Genomic DNA, 19,025 nt, shown 5'->3' with positions numbered 1-19,025 from the left:
GTGTGTTATACAGTATGTTATTATAGACAGTGTGTTATACAGTATGTTATTATAGACAGTGTGTTATACAGTATGTTATTATAGACAGTGTATTATACAGTATCTGTTATTATAGACAGTGTGTGTTATTATAGACAGTGTGTTATACAGTATCTGTTATTATAGACAGTGTGTTATACAGTATCTGTTATTATAGACAGTGTGTTATACAGTATGTTATTATAGACAGTGTGTTATACAGTATGTTATTATAGACAGTGTGTTATACAGTATGTTATTATAGACAGTGTATTATACAGTATCTGTTATTATAGACAGTGTGTGTTATTATAGACAGTGTGTTATACAGTATCTGTTATTATAGGCAGTGTGTTATACAGTATCTGTTATTATAGGCAGTGTGTTATACAGTATCTGTTATTATAGACAGTGTGTTATACAGTATCTGTTATTATAGGCAGTGTGTGTTATTATAGACAGTGTGTTATACAGTATCTGTTATTATAGACAGTGTGTTATACAGTATCTGTTATTATAGACAGTGTGTTATACAGTATCTGTTATTATAGACAGTGTGTTATACAGTATCTGTTATTATAGGCAGTGTGTTATACAGTATCTGTTATTATAGACAGTGTGTTATACAGTATCTGTTATTATAGACAGTGTGTTATACAGTATCTGTTATTATAGGCAGTGTGTTATACAGTATCTGTTATTATAGACAGTGTGTTATACAATATCTGTTATTATAGACAGTGTGTTATACAGTATGTTATTATAGACAGTGTGTTATACAGTATGTTATTATAGACAGTGTATTATACAGTATCTGTTATTATAGACAGTGTGTTATACAGTGTGTGTTATTATAGACAGTGTGTTATACAGTATCTGTTATTATAGGCAGTGTGTTATACAGTATCTGTTATTATAGGCAGTGTGTTATACAGTATCTGTTATTATAGACAGTGTGTTATACAGTATCTGTTATTATAGACAGTGTGTTATACAGTATCTGTTATTATAGACAGTGTGTGTTATTATAGACAGTGTGTTATACAGTATCTGTTTTTATAGGCAGTGTGTTATACAGTATCTATTATTATAGACAGTGTGTTATACAGTATCTGTTATTATAGACAGTGTGTTATACAGTATCTGTTATTATAGGCAGTGTGTATTATAGACAGTGTGTTATACAGTATCTGTTATTATAGACAGTGTGTTATACAGTATCTATTATTATAGGCAGTGTGTGTTATTATAGACAGTGTGTTATACAGTGTGTGTTATTATAGACAGTGTGTTATACAGTATGTTATTATAGACAGTGTGTTATACAGTATCTGTTATTATAGACAGTGTGTTATACAGTATCTGTTATTATAGACAGTGTGTTATACAGTATGTTATTATAGACAGTGTGTTATACAGTATCTGTTATTATAGGCAGTGTGTTATACAGTATCTGTTATTATAGACAGTGTGTTATACAGTATCTGTTATTATAGACAGTGTGTTATACAGTATCTATTATTATAGGCAGTGTGTGTTATTATAGACAGTGTGTTATACAGTGTGTGTTATTATAGACAGTGTGTTATACAGTATGTTATTATAGACAGTGTGTTATACAGTATCTGTTATTATAGGCAGTGTGTGTTATTATAGACAGTGTGTTATACAGTGTGTGTTATTATAGACAGTGTGTTATACAGTATGTTATTATAGACAGTGTGTTATACAGTATCTGTTATTATAGACAGTGTGTTATACAGTATCTGTTATTATAGACAGTGTGTTACACAGTATCTGTTATTATAGACAGTGTGTTACACAGTATCTGTTATTATAGACAGTGTGTTATACAGTATCTATTATTATAGACAGTGTGTTATAAAGTATCTGTTATTATAGGCAGTGTGTATTATAGACAGTGTGTTATACAGTATCTGTTATTATAGACAGTGTGTTATACAGTATCTGTTATTATAGACAGTGTGTTATACAGTATCTGTTATTATAGACAGTGTGTTACACAGTATCTGTTATTATAGACAGTGTGTTACACAGTATCTGTTATTATAGACAGTGTGTTATACAGTATCTGTTATTATAGACAGTGTGTTACACAGTATCTGTTATTATAGACAGTGTGTTACACAGTATCTGTTATTATAGACAGTGTGTTATACAGTATCTATTATTATAGACAGTGTGTTATAAAGTATCTGTTATTATAGGCAGTGTGTATTATAGACAGTGTGTTATACAGTATCTGTTATTATAGACAGTGTGTTATACAGTATCTGTTATTATAGGCAGTGTGTTATACAGTATCTGTTATTATAGACAGTGTGTTATACAATATCTGTTATTATAGACAGTGTGTTATACAGTATGTTATTATAGACAGTGTGTTATACAGTATCTGTTATTATAGACAGTGTGTTATACAGTATGTTATTATAGACAGTGTATTATACAGTATCTGTTATTATAGACAGTGTGTGTTATTATAGACAGTGTGTTATACAATATCTGTTATTATAGACAGTGTGTTATACAGTATGTTATTATAGACAGTGTGTTATACAGTATGTTATTATAGACAGTGTATTATACAGTATCTGTTATTATAGACAGTGTGTGTTATTATAGACAGTGTGTTATACAATATCTGTTATTATAGACAGTGTGTTATACAGTATGTTATTATAGACAGTGTATTATACAGTATCTGTTATTATAGACAGTGTGTGTTATTATAGACAGTGTGTTATACAATATCTGTTATTATAGACAGTGTGTTATACAGTATGTTATTATAGACAGTGTGTTATACAGTATCTGTTATTATAGACAGTGTGTTATACAGTATGTTATTATAGACAGTGTATTATACAGTATCTGTTATTATAGACAGTGTGTGTTATTATAGACAGTGTGTTATACAATATCTGTTATTATAGACAGTGTGTTATACAGTATGTTATTATAGACAGTGTGTTATACAGTATGTTATTATAGACAGTGTATTATACAGTATCTGTTATTATAGACAGTGTGTGTTATTATAGACAGTGTGTTATACAATATCTGTTATTATAGACAGTGTGTTATACAGTATCTGTTATTATAGACAGTGTGTGTTATTATAGACAGTGTGTTATACAATATCTGTTATTATAGACAGTGTGTTATACAGTATGTTATTATAGACAGTGTGTTATACAGTATCTGTTATTATAGACAGTGTGTTATACAGTATCTGTTATTATAGACAGTGTGTTATACAGTATCTGTTATACAGTATCTGTTATTATAGGCAGTGTGTTATACAGTATCTGTTATTATAGACAGTGTGTTATACAGTATCTGTTATTATAGGCAGTGTGTTATACAGTATCTGTTATTATAGACAGTGTGTTATACAGTATCTGTTATACAGTATCTGTTATTATAGGCAGTGTGTTATACAGTATCTGTTATTATAGACAGTGTGTGTTATTATAGACAGTGTGTTATACAGTATCTGTTATTATAGGCAGTGTGTTATACAGTATCTATCATTATAGGCAGTGTGTTATACAGTATCTATTATTATAGACAGTGTGTTATACAGTATGTTATTATAGACAGTGTGTTATACAGTGTGTGTTATTATAGACAGTGTGTTATACAGTATCTGTTATTATAGGCAGTGTGTTATACAGTATCTGTTATTATAGGCAGTGTGTTATACAGTATCTGTTATTATAGACAGTGTGTTATACAGTATCTGTTATTATAGACAGTGTGTTATACAGTATCTGTTATTATAGGCAGTGTGTGTTATTATAGACAGTGTGTTATACAGTATCTGTTATTATAGACAGTGTGTTATACAGTATCTGTTATTATAGGCAGTGTGTTATACAGTATCTGTTATTATAGACAGTGTGTTATACAGTATCTGTTATTATAGACAGTGTGTTATACAGTATCTATTATTATAGACAGTGTGTTATACAGTATCTGTTATTATAGGCAGTGTGTATTATAGACAGTGTGTTATACAGTATCTGTTATTATAGACAGTGTGTTATACAGTATCTGTTATTATAGACAGTGTGTTATACAGTATCTGTTATTATAGGCAGTGTGTTATACAGTATCTGTTATTATAGACAGTGTGTTATACAATATCTGTTATTATAGACAGTGTGTTATACAGTATGTTATTATAGACAGTGTGTTATACAGTATGTTATTATAGACAGTGTATTATACAGTATCTGTTATTATAGACAGTGTGTGTTATTATAGACAGTGTGTTATACAGTATCTGTTTTTATAGGCAGTGTGTTATACAGTATCTATTATTATAGACAGTGTGTTATACAGTATCTGTTATTATAGGCAGTGTGTATTATAGACAGTTTGTTATACAGTATCTGTTATTATAGACTGTGTTATACAGTATCTGTTATTATAGACAGTGTGTTATACAGTATCTGTTATTATAGACAGTGTGTTACACAGTATCTGTTATTATAGACAGTGTGTTACACAGTATCTGTTATTATAGACAGTGTGTTATACAGTATCTATTATTATAGACAGTGTGTTATACAGTATCTATTATTATAGACAGTGTGTTATAAAGTATCTGTTATTATAGGCAGTGTGTATTATAGACAGTGTGTTATACAGTATCTGTTATTATAGACAGTGTGTTATACAGTATCTGTTATTATAGGCAGTGTGTTATACAGTATCTGTTATTATAGGCAGTGTGTTATACAGTATCTGTTATTATAGGCAGTGTGTTATACAGTATCTGTTATTATAGACAGTGTGTTATACAATATCTGTTATTATAGACAGTGTGTTATACAGTATGTTATTATAGACAGTGTATTATACAGTATCTGTTATTATAGACAGTGTGTGTTATTATAGACAGTGTGTTATACAATATCTGTTATTATAGACAGTGTGTTATACAGTATGTTATTATAGACAGTGTTATACAGTATGTTATTATAGACAGTGTGTTATACAGTATCTTATTATAGACAGTGTGTTATACAGTATCTGTTATTATAGACAGTGTGTTATACAGTATCTGTTATACAGTATCTGTTATTATAGGCAGTGTGTTATACAGTATCTGTTATTATAGACAGTGTGTTATACAGTATCTGTTATTATAGACAGTGTGTGTTATTATAGACAGTGTGTTATACAGTATCTGTTATTATAGGCAGTGTGTTATACAGTATCTATCATTATAGACAGTGTGTTATACAGTATCTGTTATTATAGGCAGTGTGTTATACAGTATCTGTTATTATAGGCAGTGTGTTATACAGTATCTGTTATTATAGACAGTGTGTTATACAGTATCTGTTATTATAGGCAGTGTGTTATACAGTATCTGTTATTATAGACAGTGTGTTATACAGTATCTGTTATTATAGGCAGTGTGTTATACAGTATCTGTTATTATAGGCAGTGTGTGTTATTATAGACAGTGTGTTATACAGTATCTGTTATTATAGACAGTGTGTTATACAGTATCTGTTATTATAGACAGTGTGTTATACAGTATCTGTTATTATAGGCAGTGTGTTATACAGTATCTGTTATTATAGACAGTGTGTTATACAGTATCTGTTATTATAGACAGTGTGTTATACAGTATCTGTTATTATAGGCAGTGTGTTATACAGTATCTGTTATTATAGACAGTGTGTTATACAATATCTGTTATTATAGACAGTGTGTTATACAGTATGTTATTATAGACAGTGTGTTATACAGTATGTTATTATAGACAGTGTGTTATACAGTATGTTATTATAGACAGTGTATTATACAGTATCTGTTATTATAGACAGTGTGTGTTATTATAGACAGTGTGTTATACAGTATCTGTTATTATAGACAGTGTGTTATACAGTATCTGTTATTATAGACAGTGTGTTATACAGTATGTTATTATAGACAGTGTGTTATACAGTATGTTATTATAGACAGTGTGTTATACAGTATGTTATTATAGACAGTGTATTATACAGTATCTGTTATTATAGACAGTGTGTGTTATTATAGACAGTGTGTTATACAGTATCTGTTATTATAGGCAGTGTGTTATACAGTATCTGTTATTATAGGCAGTGTGTTATACAGTATCTGTTATTATAGACAGTGTGTTATACAGTATCTGTTATTATAGGCAGTGTGTGTTATTATAGACAGTGTGTTATACAGTATCTGTTATTATAGACAGTGTGTTATACAGTATCTGTTATTATAGACAGTGTGTTATACAGTATCTGTTATTATAGACAGTGTGTTATACAGTATCTGTTATTATAGGCAGTGTGTTATACAGTATCTGTTATTATAGACAGTGTGTTATACAGTATCTGTTATTATAGACAGTGTGTTATACAGTATCTGTTATTATAGGCAGTGTGTTATACAGTATCTGTTATTATAGACAGTGTGTTATACAATATCTGTTATTATAGACAGTGTGTTATACAGTATGTTATTATAGACAGTGTGTTATACAGTATGTTATTATAGACAGTGTATTATACAGTATCTGTTATTATAGACAGTGTGTTATACAGTATCTGTTATTATAGGCAGTGTGTGTTATTATAGACAGTGTGTTATACAGTATCTGTTATTATAGACAGTGTGTTATACAGTATCTGTTATTATAGACAGTGTGTTATACAGTATCTGTTATTATAGGCAGTGTGTTATACAGTATCTGTTATTATAGGCAGTGTGTTATACAGTATCTGTTATTATAGACAGTGTGTTATACAGTATCTATTATTATAGACAGTGTGTTATACAGTATCTATTATTATAGACAGTGTGTTATACAGTATCTGTTATTATAGGCAGTGTGTATTATAGACAGTGTGTTATACAGTATCTGTTATTATAGACAGTGTGTTATACAGTATCTGTTATTATAGACAGTGTGTTATACAGTATCTGTTATTATAGGCAGTGTGTTATACAGTATCTGTTATTATAGACAGTGTGTTATACAATATCTGTTATTATAGACAGTGTGTTATACAGTATGTTATTATAGACAGTGTGTTATACAGTATGTTATTATAGACAGTGTATTATACAGTATCTGTTATTATAGACAGTGTGTGTTATTATAGACAGTGTGTTATACAGTATGTTATTATAGACAGTGTGTTATACAGTATGTTATTATAGATAGTGTGTTATACAGTATCTTATTATAGACAGTGTGTTATACAGTATCTGTTATTATAGGCAGTGTGTTATACAGTATCTGATATTATAGACAGTGTGTGTTATTATAGACAGTGTGTTATACAGTATCTGTTATTATAGGCAGTGTGTTATACAGTATCTGTTATTATAGGCAGTGTGTTATACAGTATCTGTTATTATAGACAGTGTGTGTTATTATAGACAGTGTGTTATACAGTATCTGTTATTATAGGCAGTGTGTTATACAGTATCTATTATTATAGGCAGTGTGTTATACAGTATCTGTTATTATAGACAGTGTATTATACAGTATCTGTTATTATAGGCAGTGTGTTATTATAGACAGTGTGTTATACAGTATCTGTTATTATAGACAGTGTGTGTTATTATAGACAGTGTGTTATACAGTATCTGTTATTATAGACAGTGTGTTATACAGTATCTTATTATAGACAGTGTGTTATACAGTATCTTATTATAGACAGTGTGTTATACAGTATCTGTTATTATAGACAGTGTGTTATACAGTATCTGTTATTATAGACAGTGTGTTACAGTATCTGTTATTATAGACAGTGTGTTACAGTATCTTATTATAGACAGTGTGTTACAGTATCTGTTATTATAGACAGTGTGTTATACAGTATCTGTTATTATAGACAGTGTGTTATACAGTATCTGTTATTATAGACAGTGTGTTATACAGTATCTGTTATTATAGACAGTGTGTTATACAGTATCTGTTATTATAGACAGTGTGTGTTATTATAGACAGTGTGTTATACAGTATCTGTTATTATAGACAGTGTGTTATACAGTATCTGTTATTATAGACAGTGTGTTATACAGTATCTGTTATTATAGACAGTGTGTTATGCAGTATCTGTTATTATAGACAGTGTGTTATACAGTATGTTATTATGGACAGTGTGTTATACAGTATGTTATTATAGACAGTGTGTGTTATTATAGACAGTGTGTTATACAGTATCTGTTATTATAGACAGTGTGTTATACAGTATGTTATTATAGACAGTGTGTTATACAGTATGTTATTATAGACAGTGTGTTATACAGTATGTTATTATAGACAGTGTGTTATACAGTATCTTATTATAGACAGTGTGTTATACAGTATCTGTTATTATAGACAGTGTGTTATACAGTATCTGTTATTATAGACAGTGTGTTATACAGTATCTTATTATAGACAGTGTGTTATACAGTATCTGTTATTATAGACAGTGTGTGTTATTATAGACAGTGTGTTATACAGTATCTGTTATTATAGACAGTGTGTTATACAGTATCTGTTATTATAGACAGTGTGTGTTATTATAGACAGTGTGTTATACAGTATCTGTTATTATAGACAGTGTGTGTTATTATAGACAGTGTGTTATACAGTATCTGTTATTATAGACAGTGTGTTATACAGTATCTGTTATTATAGACAGTGTGTTATACAGTATCTATTATTATAGACAGTGTGTTATACAGTATCTGTTATTATAGACAGTGTGTTATACAGTGTGTGTTATTATAGACAGTGTGTTATACAGTATCTATTATTATAGACAGTGTGTTATACAGTATCTGTTATTATAGGCAGTGTGTTATACAGTATCTGTTATTATAGACAGTGTGTTATACAGTATCTGTTATTATAGGCAGTGTGTTATACAGTATCTGTTATTATAGGCAGTGTGTTATACAGTATCTGTTATTATAGACAGTGTGTTATACAGTATCTGTTATTATAGACAGTGTGTTATACAGTATCTGTTATTATAGGCAGTGTGTGTTATTATAGACAGTGTGTTATACAGTATCTGTTATTATAGACAGTGTGTTATACAGTATCTGTTATTATAGGCAGTGTGTTATACAGTATCTGTTATTATAGACAGTGTGTTATACAGTATCTGTTATTATAGACAGTGTGTTATACAGTATGTTATTATAGACAGTGTATTATACATTATCTGTTATTATAGACAGTGTGTTATACAGTATCTGTTATTATAGACAGTGTGTTATACAGTATCTGTTATTATAGACAGTGTGTTATACAGTATGTTATTATAGACAGTGTATTATACATTATCTGTTATTATAGACAGTGTGTTATACAGTATGTTATTATAGACAGTGTGTTATACAGTATCTTATTATAGACAGTGTGTTATACAGTATCTGTTATTATAGACAGTGTGTTATACAGTATCTTATTATAGACAGTGTGTTATACAGTATCTGTTATTATAGACAGTGTGTTTTATTATAGACAGTGTGTTATACAATATCTGTTATTATAGACAGTGTGTTATACAGTATCTGTTATTATAGACAGTGTGTTATGCAGTATCTGTTATTATAGACAGTGTGTTATACAGTATGTTATTAAGGACAGTGTGTTATACAGCATGTTATTATAGACAGTGTGTTATGCAGTATCTGTTATTATAGACAGTGTGTGTTATTATAGACAGTGTGTTATACAGTATCTGTTATTATAGGCAGTGTGTTATACAGTATCTGTTATTATAGGCAGTGTGTTATACAGTATCTGTTATTATAGGCAGTGTGTTATACAGTATCTGTTATTATAGGCAGTGTGTTATACAGTATCTGTTATTATAGGCAGTGTGTTATACAGTATCTGTTATTATAGACAGTGTGTTATACAGTATCTGTTATTATAGACAGTGTGTTATACAGTATCTGTTATTATAGACAGTGTGTTATACAGTATGTTATTATAGACAGTTTATTATACAGCATCTGTTATTATAGACAGTGTGTGTTATTATAGACAGTGTGTTATACAGTATCTGTTATTATAGACAGTGTGTTATACAGTATGTTATTATAGACAGTGTGTTATACAGTATCTTATTATAGACAGTGTGTTATACAGTATCTGTTATTATAGACAGTGTGTTTTATTATAGACAGTGTGTTATACAGTATCTGTTATTATAGACAGTGTGTTATACAGTATCTGTTATTATAGACAGTGTGTTATACAGTATGTTATTATGGACAGTGTGTTATACAGCATGTTATTATAGACAGTGTGTTATGCAGTATCTGTTATTATAGACAGTGTGTGTTATTATAGACAGTGTGTTATACAGTATCTGTTATTATAGACAGTGTGTTATACAGTATCTGTTATTATAGACAGTGTGTGTTATTATAGACAGTGTGTTATACAGTATCTGTTATTATAGGCAGTGTGTTATACAGTATCTGTTATTATAGACAGTGTGTTATACAGTATCTGTTATTATAGGCAGTGTGTTATACAGTATCTGTTATTATAGACAGTGTGTTATACAGTATCTGTTATTATAGACAGTGTGTTATACAGTATCTGTTATTATAGACAGTGTGTTATACAGTATCTGTTATTATAGACAGTGTGTTATACAGTATCTGTTATTATAGACAGTGTGTGTTATTATGGACAGTGTGTTATACAGTATGTTATTATAGACAGTGTGTTATGCAGTATCTGTTATTATAGACAGTGTGTGTTATTATAGACAGTGTGTTATACAGTATCTGTTATTATAGACAGTGTGTGTTATTATAGACAGTGTGTTATACAGTATCTGTTATTATAGGCAGTGTGTTATACAGTATCTGTTATTATAGGCAGTGTGTTATACAGTATCTGTTATTATAGGCAGTGTGTTATACAGTATCTGTTATTATAGACAGTGTGTTATACAGTATGTTATTATAGACAGTGTGTTATACAGTATCTGTTATTATAGACAGTGTTATACAGTATCTGTTATTATAGACAGTGTGTTATACAGTATCTGTTATTATAGGCAGTGTGTATTATAGACAGTGTGTTATACAGTATCTGTTATTATAGACAGTGTGTTATACAGTATCTGTTATTATAGGCAGTGTGTGTTATTATAGACAGTGTGTTATACAGTATCTGTTATTATAGACAGTGTGTTATACAGTATCTGTTATTATAGACAGTGTGTTATGCAGTATCTGTTATTATAGACAGTGTGTTATACAGTATCTGTTATTATAGGCAGTGTGTTATACAGTATCTGTTATTATAGGCAGTGTGTTATACAGTATCTGTTATTATAGACAGTGTGTGTTATTATAGACAGTGTGTTATACAGTATCTGTTATACAGTATCTGTTATTATAGGCAGTGTGTTATACAGTATCTGTTATTATAGACAGTGTGTTATACAGTATCTGTTATACAGTATCTGTTATTATAGGCAGTGTGTTATACAGTATCTGTTATTATAGACAGTGTGTTATACAGTATCTGTTATTATAGACAGTGTGTGTTATTATAGACAGTGTGTTATACAGTATGTTATTATAGACAGTGTGTTATACAGTATGTTATTATAGACAGTGTGTTATACAGTATCTTATTATAGACAGTGTGTTATACAGTATCTTATTATAGACAGTGTGTTATACAGTATCTGTTATTATAGACAGTGTGTTATACAGTATCTGTTATTATAGACAGTGTGTTTTATTATAGACAGTGTGTTATACAGTATCTGTTATTATAGACAGTGTGTTATACAGTATCTGTTATTATAGACAGTGTGTTATACAGTATCTGTTATTATAGGCAGTGTGTTATACAGTATCTGTTATTATAGACAGTGTGTTATACAGTATGTTATTATAGACAGTGTGTGTTATTATAGACAGTGTGTTATACAGTATCTGTTATTATAGACAGTGTGTTATACAGTATGTTATTATAGACAGTGTGTTATACAGTATGTTATTATAGACAGTGTGTTATACAGTATCTTATTATAGACAGTGTGTTATACAGTATCTGTTATTATAGACAGTGTGTTATACAGTATCTGTTATTATAGACAGTGTGTTATACAGTATCTGTTATTATAGACAGTGTGTTATACAGTATCTGTTATTATAGACAGTGTGTTATACAGTATCTGTTATTATAGACAGAGTATTATACAGTATCTGTTATTATAGACAGTGTGTGTTATTATAGACATTGTGTTATACAGTATCTGTTATTATAGACAGTGTGTTATACAGTATGTTATTATGGACAGTGTGTTATACAGCATGTTATTATAGACAGTGTGTTATGCAGTATCTGTTATTATAGACAGTGTGTGTTATTATAGACAGTGTGTTATACAGTATCTGTTATTATAGACAGTGTGTGTTATTATAGACAGTGTGTTATACAGTATCTGTTATTATAGGCAGTGTGTTATACAGTATCTGTTATTATAGACAGTGTGTTATACAGTATCTGTTATTATAGACAGTGTGTTATACAGTATGTTATTATAGACAGTGTGTTATACAGTATGTTATTATAGACAGTGTGTTATACAGTATGTTATTATAGACAGTGTATTATACAGTATCTGTTATTATAGACAGTGTGTGTTATTATAGACAGTGTGTTATACAGTATGTTATTATAGACAGTGTGTTATACAGTATCTTATTATAGACAGTGTGTTATACAGTATCTTATTATAGACAGTGTGTTATACAGTATGTTATTATAGACAGTGTGTTATACAGTATCTGTTATTATAGACAGTGTGTTATACAGTATGTTATACAGTATCTGTTATTATAGGCAGTGTGTTATACAGTATCTGTTATTATAGGCAGTGTGTTATACAGTATCTGTTATTATAGACAGTGTGTGTTATTATAGACAGTGTGTTATACAGTATCTGTTATTATAGACAGTGTGTTATACAGTATCTGTTATTATAGGCAGTGTGTTATACAGTATCTGTTATTATAGACAGTGTGTTATACAGTATCTGTTATTATAGACAGTGTGTTATACAGTATGTTATTATAGACAGTGTGTGTTATAGGCAGTGTGTTATACAGTATCTGTTATTATAGGCAGTGTGTTATACAGTATCTGTTATTATAAACAGTGTGTTATACAGTATCTGTTATTATAGACAGTGTGTGTGATTATAGGCAGTGTGTTATACAGTATCTGTTATTATAGGCAGTGTGTTATACAGTATCTGTTATTATAGACAGTGTGTTATACAGTATCTGTTATTATAGACAGTGTGTTATACAGTATGTTATTATAGACAGTGTGTGTTATTATAGACAGTGTGTTATACAGTATCTGTTATTATAGACAGTGTGTTATACAGTATCTGTTATTATAGACAGTGTGTGTTATTATAGGCAGTGTGTTATACAGTATCTGTTATTATAGACAGTGTGTTATACAGTATCTGTTATTATAGACAGTGTGTTATACAGTATCTGTTATTATAGACAGTGTGTGTTATTATAGGCAGTGTGTTATACAGTATCAGTTATGCAGTATCTGTTATTATAGACAGTGTTATACAGTATCTGTTATTATAGACAGTGTGTAATAAAGTACTGTATTTGTTACTATAGGCAGGTTGTTATACAGTATCTATTATTATATCCAGTGTGTTATACAGTATCTGTTATTATAGGCAGTGTGTAATGAAGTACTGTATTTGTTATTATAGACAGTGTGTTATTATAGGCAGTGTGTTATACAGTATCTGTTATTATAGGCAGTGTGTTATACAGTATCTGTTATTATAGACAGTGTGTGTTATTATAGACAGTGTGTAATGAAGTACTGTATTTGTTATTATAGACAGTGTGTGTTATTATAGGCAGTGTGTTATACAGTATCTGTTATTATAGGCAGTGTGTAATGAAGTACTGTATTTGTTATTATAGACAGTGTGTGTTATTATAGGCAGTGTGTTATACAGTATCTGTTATTATAGGCAGTGTGTTATACAGTATCTGTTATTATAGACAGTGTGTTATACAGTATCTGTTATTATAGACAGTGTGTTATGCAGTATCTGTTATTATAGGCAGTGTGTAATGAAGTACTGTATTTGTTATTATAGACAGTGTGTGTTATTATAGGCAGTGTGTTATACAGTATCTGTTATTATAGGCAGTGTGTTATACAGTATCTGTTATTATAGGCAGTGTGTAATGAAGTACTGTATTTGTTATTATAGGCAGTGTGTAATGAAGTACTGTATTTGTTATTATAGACAGTGTGTGTTATTATAGGCAGTGTGTTATACAGTATCTGTTATTATAGGCAGTGTGTAATGAAGTACTGTATTTGTTATTATAGGCAGGCTGTTATACTAGGGTCTAGAGTGTTTCCTGGTCTGGGACAAAAGGTCAGGGATGTACCATAGTGTCGGGACCTTTGGTGGTTCTTAATAGTGTCAAGTCCCTCCATCTCACTAATACTAATCAGGGTTGGGGTCAATTCCATTTTAATTCCAGTCAATTCAGGAAGTACACTGGAAGTCCAATTCTCTTCTATGCTTTTCACAGAAAAAAACTCTGAATTTGGTTTACTTTCTGAATTGACTGGAAGGGAAATGGAATTGATCCCAACCCTGGCTACTTTACTGACAGACTCACTTTGTGAAGATGAAAGGGATGAGGTGGCCCACGTGCAAGGCCTCTGAGGAGGGTCCTCTGCCCGTGTAGAGGTAGAAAGACTTGTTCTTCTCATATGCGTCCAGAACCTGGTGCATATCTCTGGAAAAAGACAAACAACACAGAGTTACAGCATATGACACATCCTAAAATGCCCCCAAGACTAGATGTTTACTACGTGGTATCAATTGCTCATGCTCAATCCCAGACAGATAGACATAAAGGCAGACGGACCACCCTCTAGAGTACATTCAAATACATTCATAGGAATGACGAACTCAGTGACGATAAGCACAGCTTTCATAGAGGAGTGATGAATCTGGTGACTGTATTGACTAGCATAACTGACCTGTGAGAGAAGAAGATTCCTCGGCGTAAAAACCGGTGTGCCTTCTGTCCTGAGACTCTCTCTATTCTGTCCACCAGCTCTTGGTCAATCTTGCTACTGCCAAACCGCACTGAAAAGAAACGTCAGTACACAATTTCCCCATATCATTAATTATGCTCTGACTAAATAAAATAAAAGAGTTTGACATTAGATAACGTCCATGTGTTTGAAGCAAGTTTACAGCAACGTGTGAGATATTTGACATATCTCACATAAAGGCTCATTCATTTTCACAGAGGCCCAACTCCTAACTTAAAAATTCATACATAACAACTCGGACAATTCCTACATCAATGCATGATTTACACAATTGTCAAGTGAAGCGTGCGCTGTGCATAAATTCAGACCCTGCCCAGAGATCTAACATTATTCTTTCCACTGACCTATCAGCTTGTCGTAGTCCACTCCTTTGGCGTTGGTGGTGGAGACGTTCCAGGGGTCGACCATGTCCTCCCCATCTGCAGCTGCTGCTGGCCCGTTGTCTTGTGAAACAGCGCATTCTGAGGGTGGACATCCAGTCTTGTAGTCCTGACCTGTTACCTGCTTGTAGTCCACTTTTAGCTTCAGCAGCAACTGTACAGCAGCATCAATATCAGCCTGCAATCCAAAAACAATATAAGATAAAAGGTATTACAATAACATCACGGTGTCTCATTATCATGGTCATGGAATAATTCACTATACGAACACAATATGACCAGTGTCGTATCGTGACTCTATTGCACAACACTTAGCAACTTATTATGACATGATACAGTATAAGAACACACTGTTTGTGTTTTTAACTAATAGAAAACATCCCCATGTGAAGGTATTTGTAAATATGTATATGTTATAGATACTTAGTTTTATATTCGTTGTAGCAGTAGTTTGTTAGGTGTAGGCCTATTATTAGTTTTACAACTTTTTTATGTCGTTTTATTTGTATTTCATTGTTATTATTGGACCATTAGTATATGCCATATTATTCTTGTTACTAAGTATTGTATTTTTTGGGGGACACTTGAAAACGAGATGGTGCATCTAAAAAATAAATGGAATAAATACATCTAAAAGCTCACTTTTGCAGCCTTTTCTGTTTTCAGAGTTCGGACTGTGTCTCCTTGTGATGTTAGTTTCTCATATAGGTCCATTGGGGTCATATCCCCAGCCTCGTCTCCCAGACAGTCTGTCATCTTCAACTTGGTCAGGACCTAAGAGATACAAGATTATGTGACACAATTTCATATACAGTAGTTTACGTCAAGTAGCATACATGCCATTGCATTAGTTAACAAGCTATCAAGTGTGTCTTGTCATAAGATGAACTTTTGCATGGTAAAGATAAGGCCAGGGTTTTCAGTTCCCTGTGCTAGGGAAAGTAGCTAGCTAATCTTGGTTAACTCAGTTTAAAATCAACAAAACACACATTGATGTCAAGGGTGGTTTGAAGTCATTTACACAACGAACAGCAATAGATATCTGGTTTTGCTTTGGTCCATGAAGCCACCTGAACAGAAAGGACTGTTCAAGGTGCATATGTTGTGATTCAAGAACCTCTCTCTCCACTGCTAAAGCTAGCTTAGCACGGTGGTTAGCCCATATGTTTGCCATAACGTTGTTCTGTTCTGATCTACTCTACCACGCCATGACAGTGGCTTTCGGTTGATAGGATGTTTTTAAAAAAAAAAATAAACACGAATACATCAAAGGAAATTTTCTAAATATTTTAGATTTTTAAATATTCCAAATGTTTCAAAATAATTCAAATGCACGCACCTTTCAGATTTTATGACACCGGTGAAATCAACTCATTCCACTTGCATCAGCCTGCTTGTTGGCTGGGAAGTGTTCAGGGCAAATGTGTCCCCTAACAAACAAATAGTTGATCTATTCAGTTCCACTGTGAATTTATTTACCGTAATAAGAGAGGTTATAATATTGTTGTCATGTCAAAGAGAAAATCCAGTTACTTTGAATGAGAATGACATATAGAAAAATGCGTAAACGACAATGCAAGTCTGTTTAAAACGTCGACGGTGCCTGTCGGAATTGTTTTGGTTCCGATTGACTAATTTCAAAATAAAAGTTGTCAAGCGCTGTGCGCTAATGTAAAGAGCTTGAGATATAATTACAACTTTTATTTCGAAGATGTGGATCAATGGGTTCCTGCACAGGCTTCACACATTTGGAACTGGACAAAATTGATGAGCAACATACATTTACTGTACTTTCTCCTGAACCACTGAATTTTATGTAACGTTAGCTACTGCAATTATCCCCCCGTCATGGTACTAGTGGCATATCTGCTATAGACACAGGAAGATATTGCTATGCAGCTTCTTGGTTGAGTTACAAAGCGAGCTAACTACTGTGGCTAACCATAGAGCCAAAGATTTTTTATAACTAACCCATAGCTCATTGTTAGACTGTATCTGTGATGGAGCTGTTGTGCCTGGCTTCAGCGCGTAGCCAGCTTGCGGGTTCATGTGCGCTAATGCTAAGTGTGTAGCCGTAAATGCAAGATGGGTGCATCCACGTTTTGAACTGGGAAATGCAGTCAAACCGTCTTTAAAAGCCTTGTGATTGTTTTGCTAATAAAAAAAGTACATCTAGATCTGTTTTCACTTTGTAAATCAAAAGGAAGATGAGCAGAATCCATTTTGTATCAACAATTTGTATTTAGTTCTTACCATAAACAACAACTGTGTCACCATGCTTTGTCTATTTGTTGACAATGATGTCAGGTAGGAAACTCGGGGTTGAGAGTTGCCCACAATCAATGACCTGTTTGACAGTTTTTTCTCTCAGTCTTATGTGGCAAATACCACCTTCCTACTTGGTTATGAACGCAGCATAATAGCCAGCTCGCTAACTAAGGTGAATGGGGAAATGGACAGAGGGGATTCTTCTTATTCTTCTTTAAGATTGGGTTGGCGAATCGCGTCCACATTTTAGGTGCATACATCAAATAAAACTGTATTGTCACATGCGCCAAATAAAACAGGCATAGACCTTTTTATTTATTTATTTATTTCACCTTTATTTAACCAGGTAGGCAAGTTGAGAACAAGTTCTCATTTACAATTGCGACCTGGCCAAGATAAGGCAAAGCAGTTCGACAACATACAAAACACAGAGTTACACATGGAGTAAAACAACATACAATCAATGATACAGTAGACAAAAATAAGACTATATACAATGTGAGCAAATGAGGTGAGATAAGGGAGGTAAAGGCAAAAAAAGGCCATGGTGGCAAAGTAAATAAAGTATAGCAAGTAAAACACTGGAATGGTAGAATTATAATTTGAAGAAAGTTCAAAGTTAAAATATAAATAATATGGTGCAAAGGAGCAAAATAATAAATAAATACAGTAGGGGAAGAGGTAGTAGTTTGGGCTAAATTATAGATGGGCTATGTACAGGTGCAGTGATCTGGGAGCTGCTCTGATAGCTGGTGCTTAAAGCTAGTGAGGGAGATAAATGCTTACTTACAAGCAGGGGCGAAAATCTGATATCAGCTTTGGAGGGGACAATTACATGAAATTTTCTCAAGAGCAATTCCTGAGGGGGACACCAAAAGTAGTGCTGTAACACATAGCCTACATTGTAATATGGTAAATGTATATTGAGGAACCAAAGAAATAAGGTGTTTGCCGTACTCCTAACTACCGGTACCCAAAACTACACAACTAATCACAACAGCAATACCATTGCCTTTAACAAATCTTAGTTCAGTCACCAGTTTAAGTTGAGAGTGGGGGTATCCATGGCATTTTCCAATTATGTTCCTATTTTACAAGTCAAAAAAATTGAGAACCTTTCATAATGTTGCCAAACAAAGACTCAACAAACTTACCTGAGACTCCCTGTCTCT

General features: G+C 31.8%; 1 protein-coding gene across 1 annotated transcript in view; it reads right to left on the bottom strand.

The window, feature by feature from the left end:
* Positions 1–17,049, bottom strand: part of LOC106612204 (tryptophan--tRNA ligase, cytoplasmic) — a 37,111-nt gene extending 20,062 nt beyond the window's left edge. The window contains exons 1-5 of the mRNA XM_014213203.3: positions 16,925–17,049; positions 16,228–16,359; positions 15,550–15,763; positions 15,128–15,236; positions 14,761–14,880 (exon numbers count right to left, since the gene is read on the bottom strand). Coding sequence (XP_014068678.2) covers positions 14,761–14,880; positions 15,128–15,236; positions 15,550–15,763; positions 16,228–16,341 — 557 coding nt within the window. The 5' untranslated portion in view covers positions 16,342–16,359; positions 16,925–17,049. The remainder of the gene's footprint in view (positions 1–14,760; positions 14,881–15,127; positions 15,237–15,549; positions 15,764–16,227; positions 16,360–16,924) is intronic.
* Positions 17,050–19,025: the final 1,976 nt, after the last annotated feature.

This window comes from Salmo salar, chromosome 01 (genome assembly GCF_965601325.2).
Source record: "Salmo salar chromosome 01, fSalSal1, whole genome shotgun sequence".
In the NCBI taxonomy this organism is placed as follows: Eukaryota; Metazoa; Chordata; class Actinopteri; order Salmoniformes; family Salmonidae; genus Salmo; species Salmo salar.
Note: the sequence above shows the minus strand (reverse complement) of the source record. Positions and strands in the feature narration are given on the sequence as shown.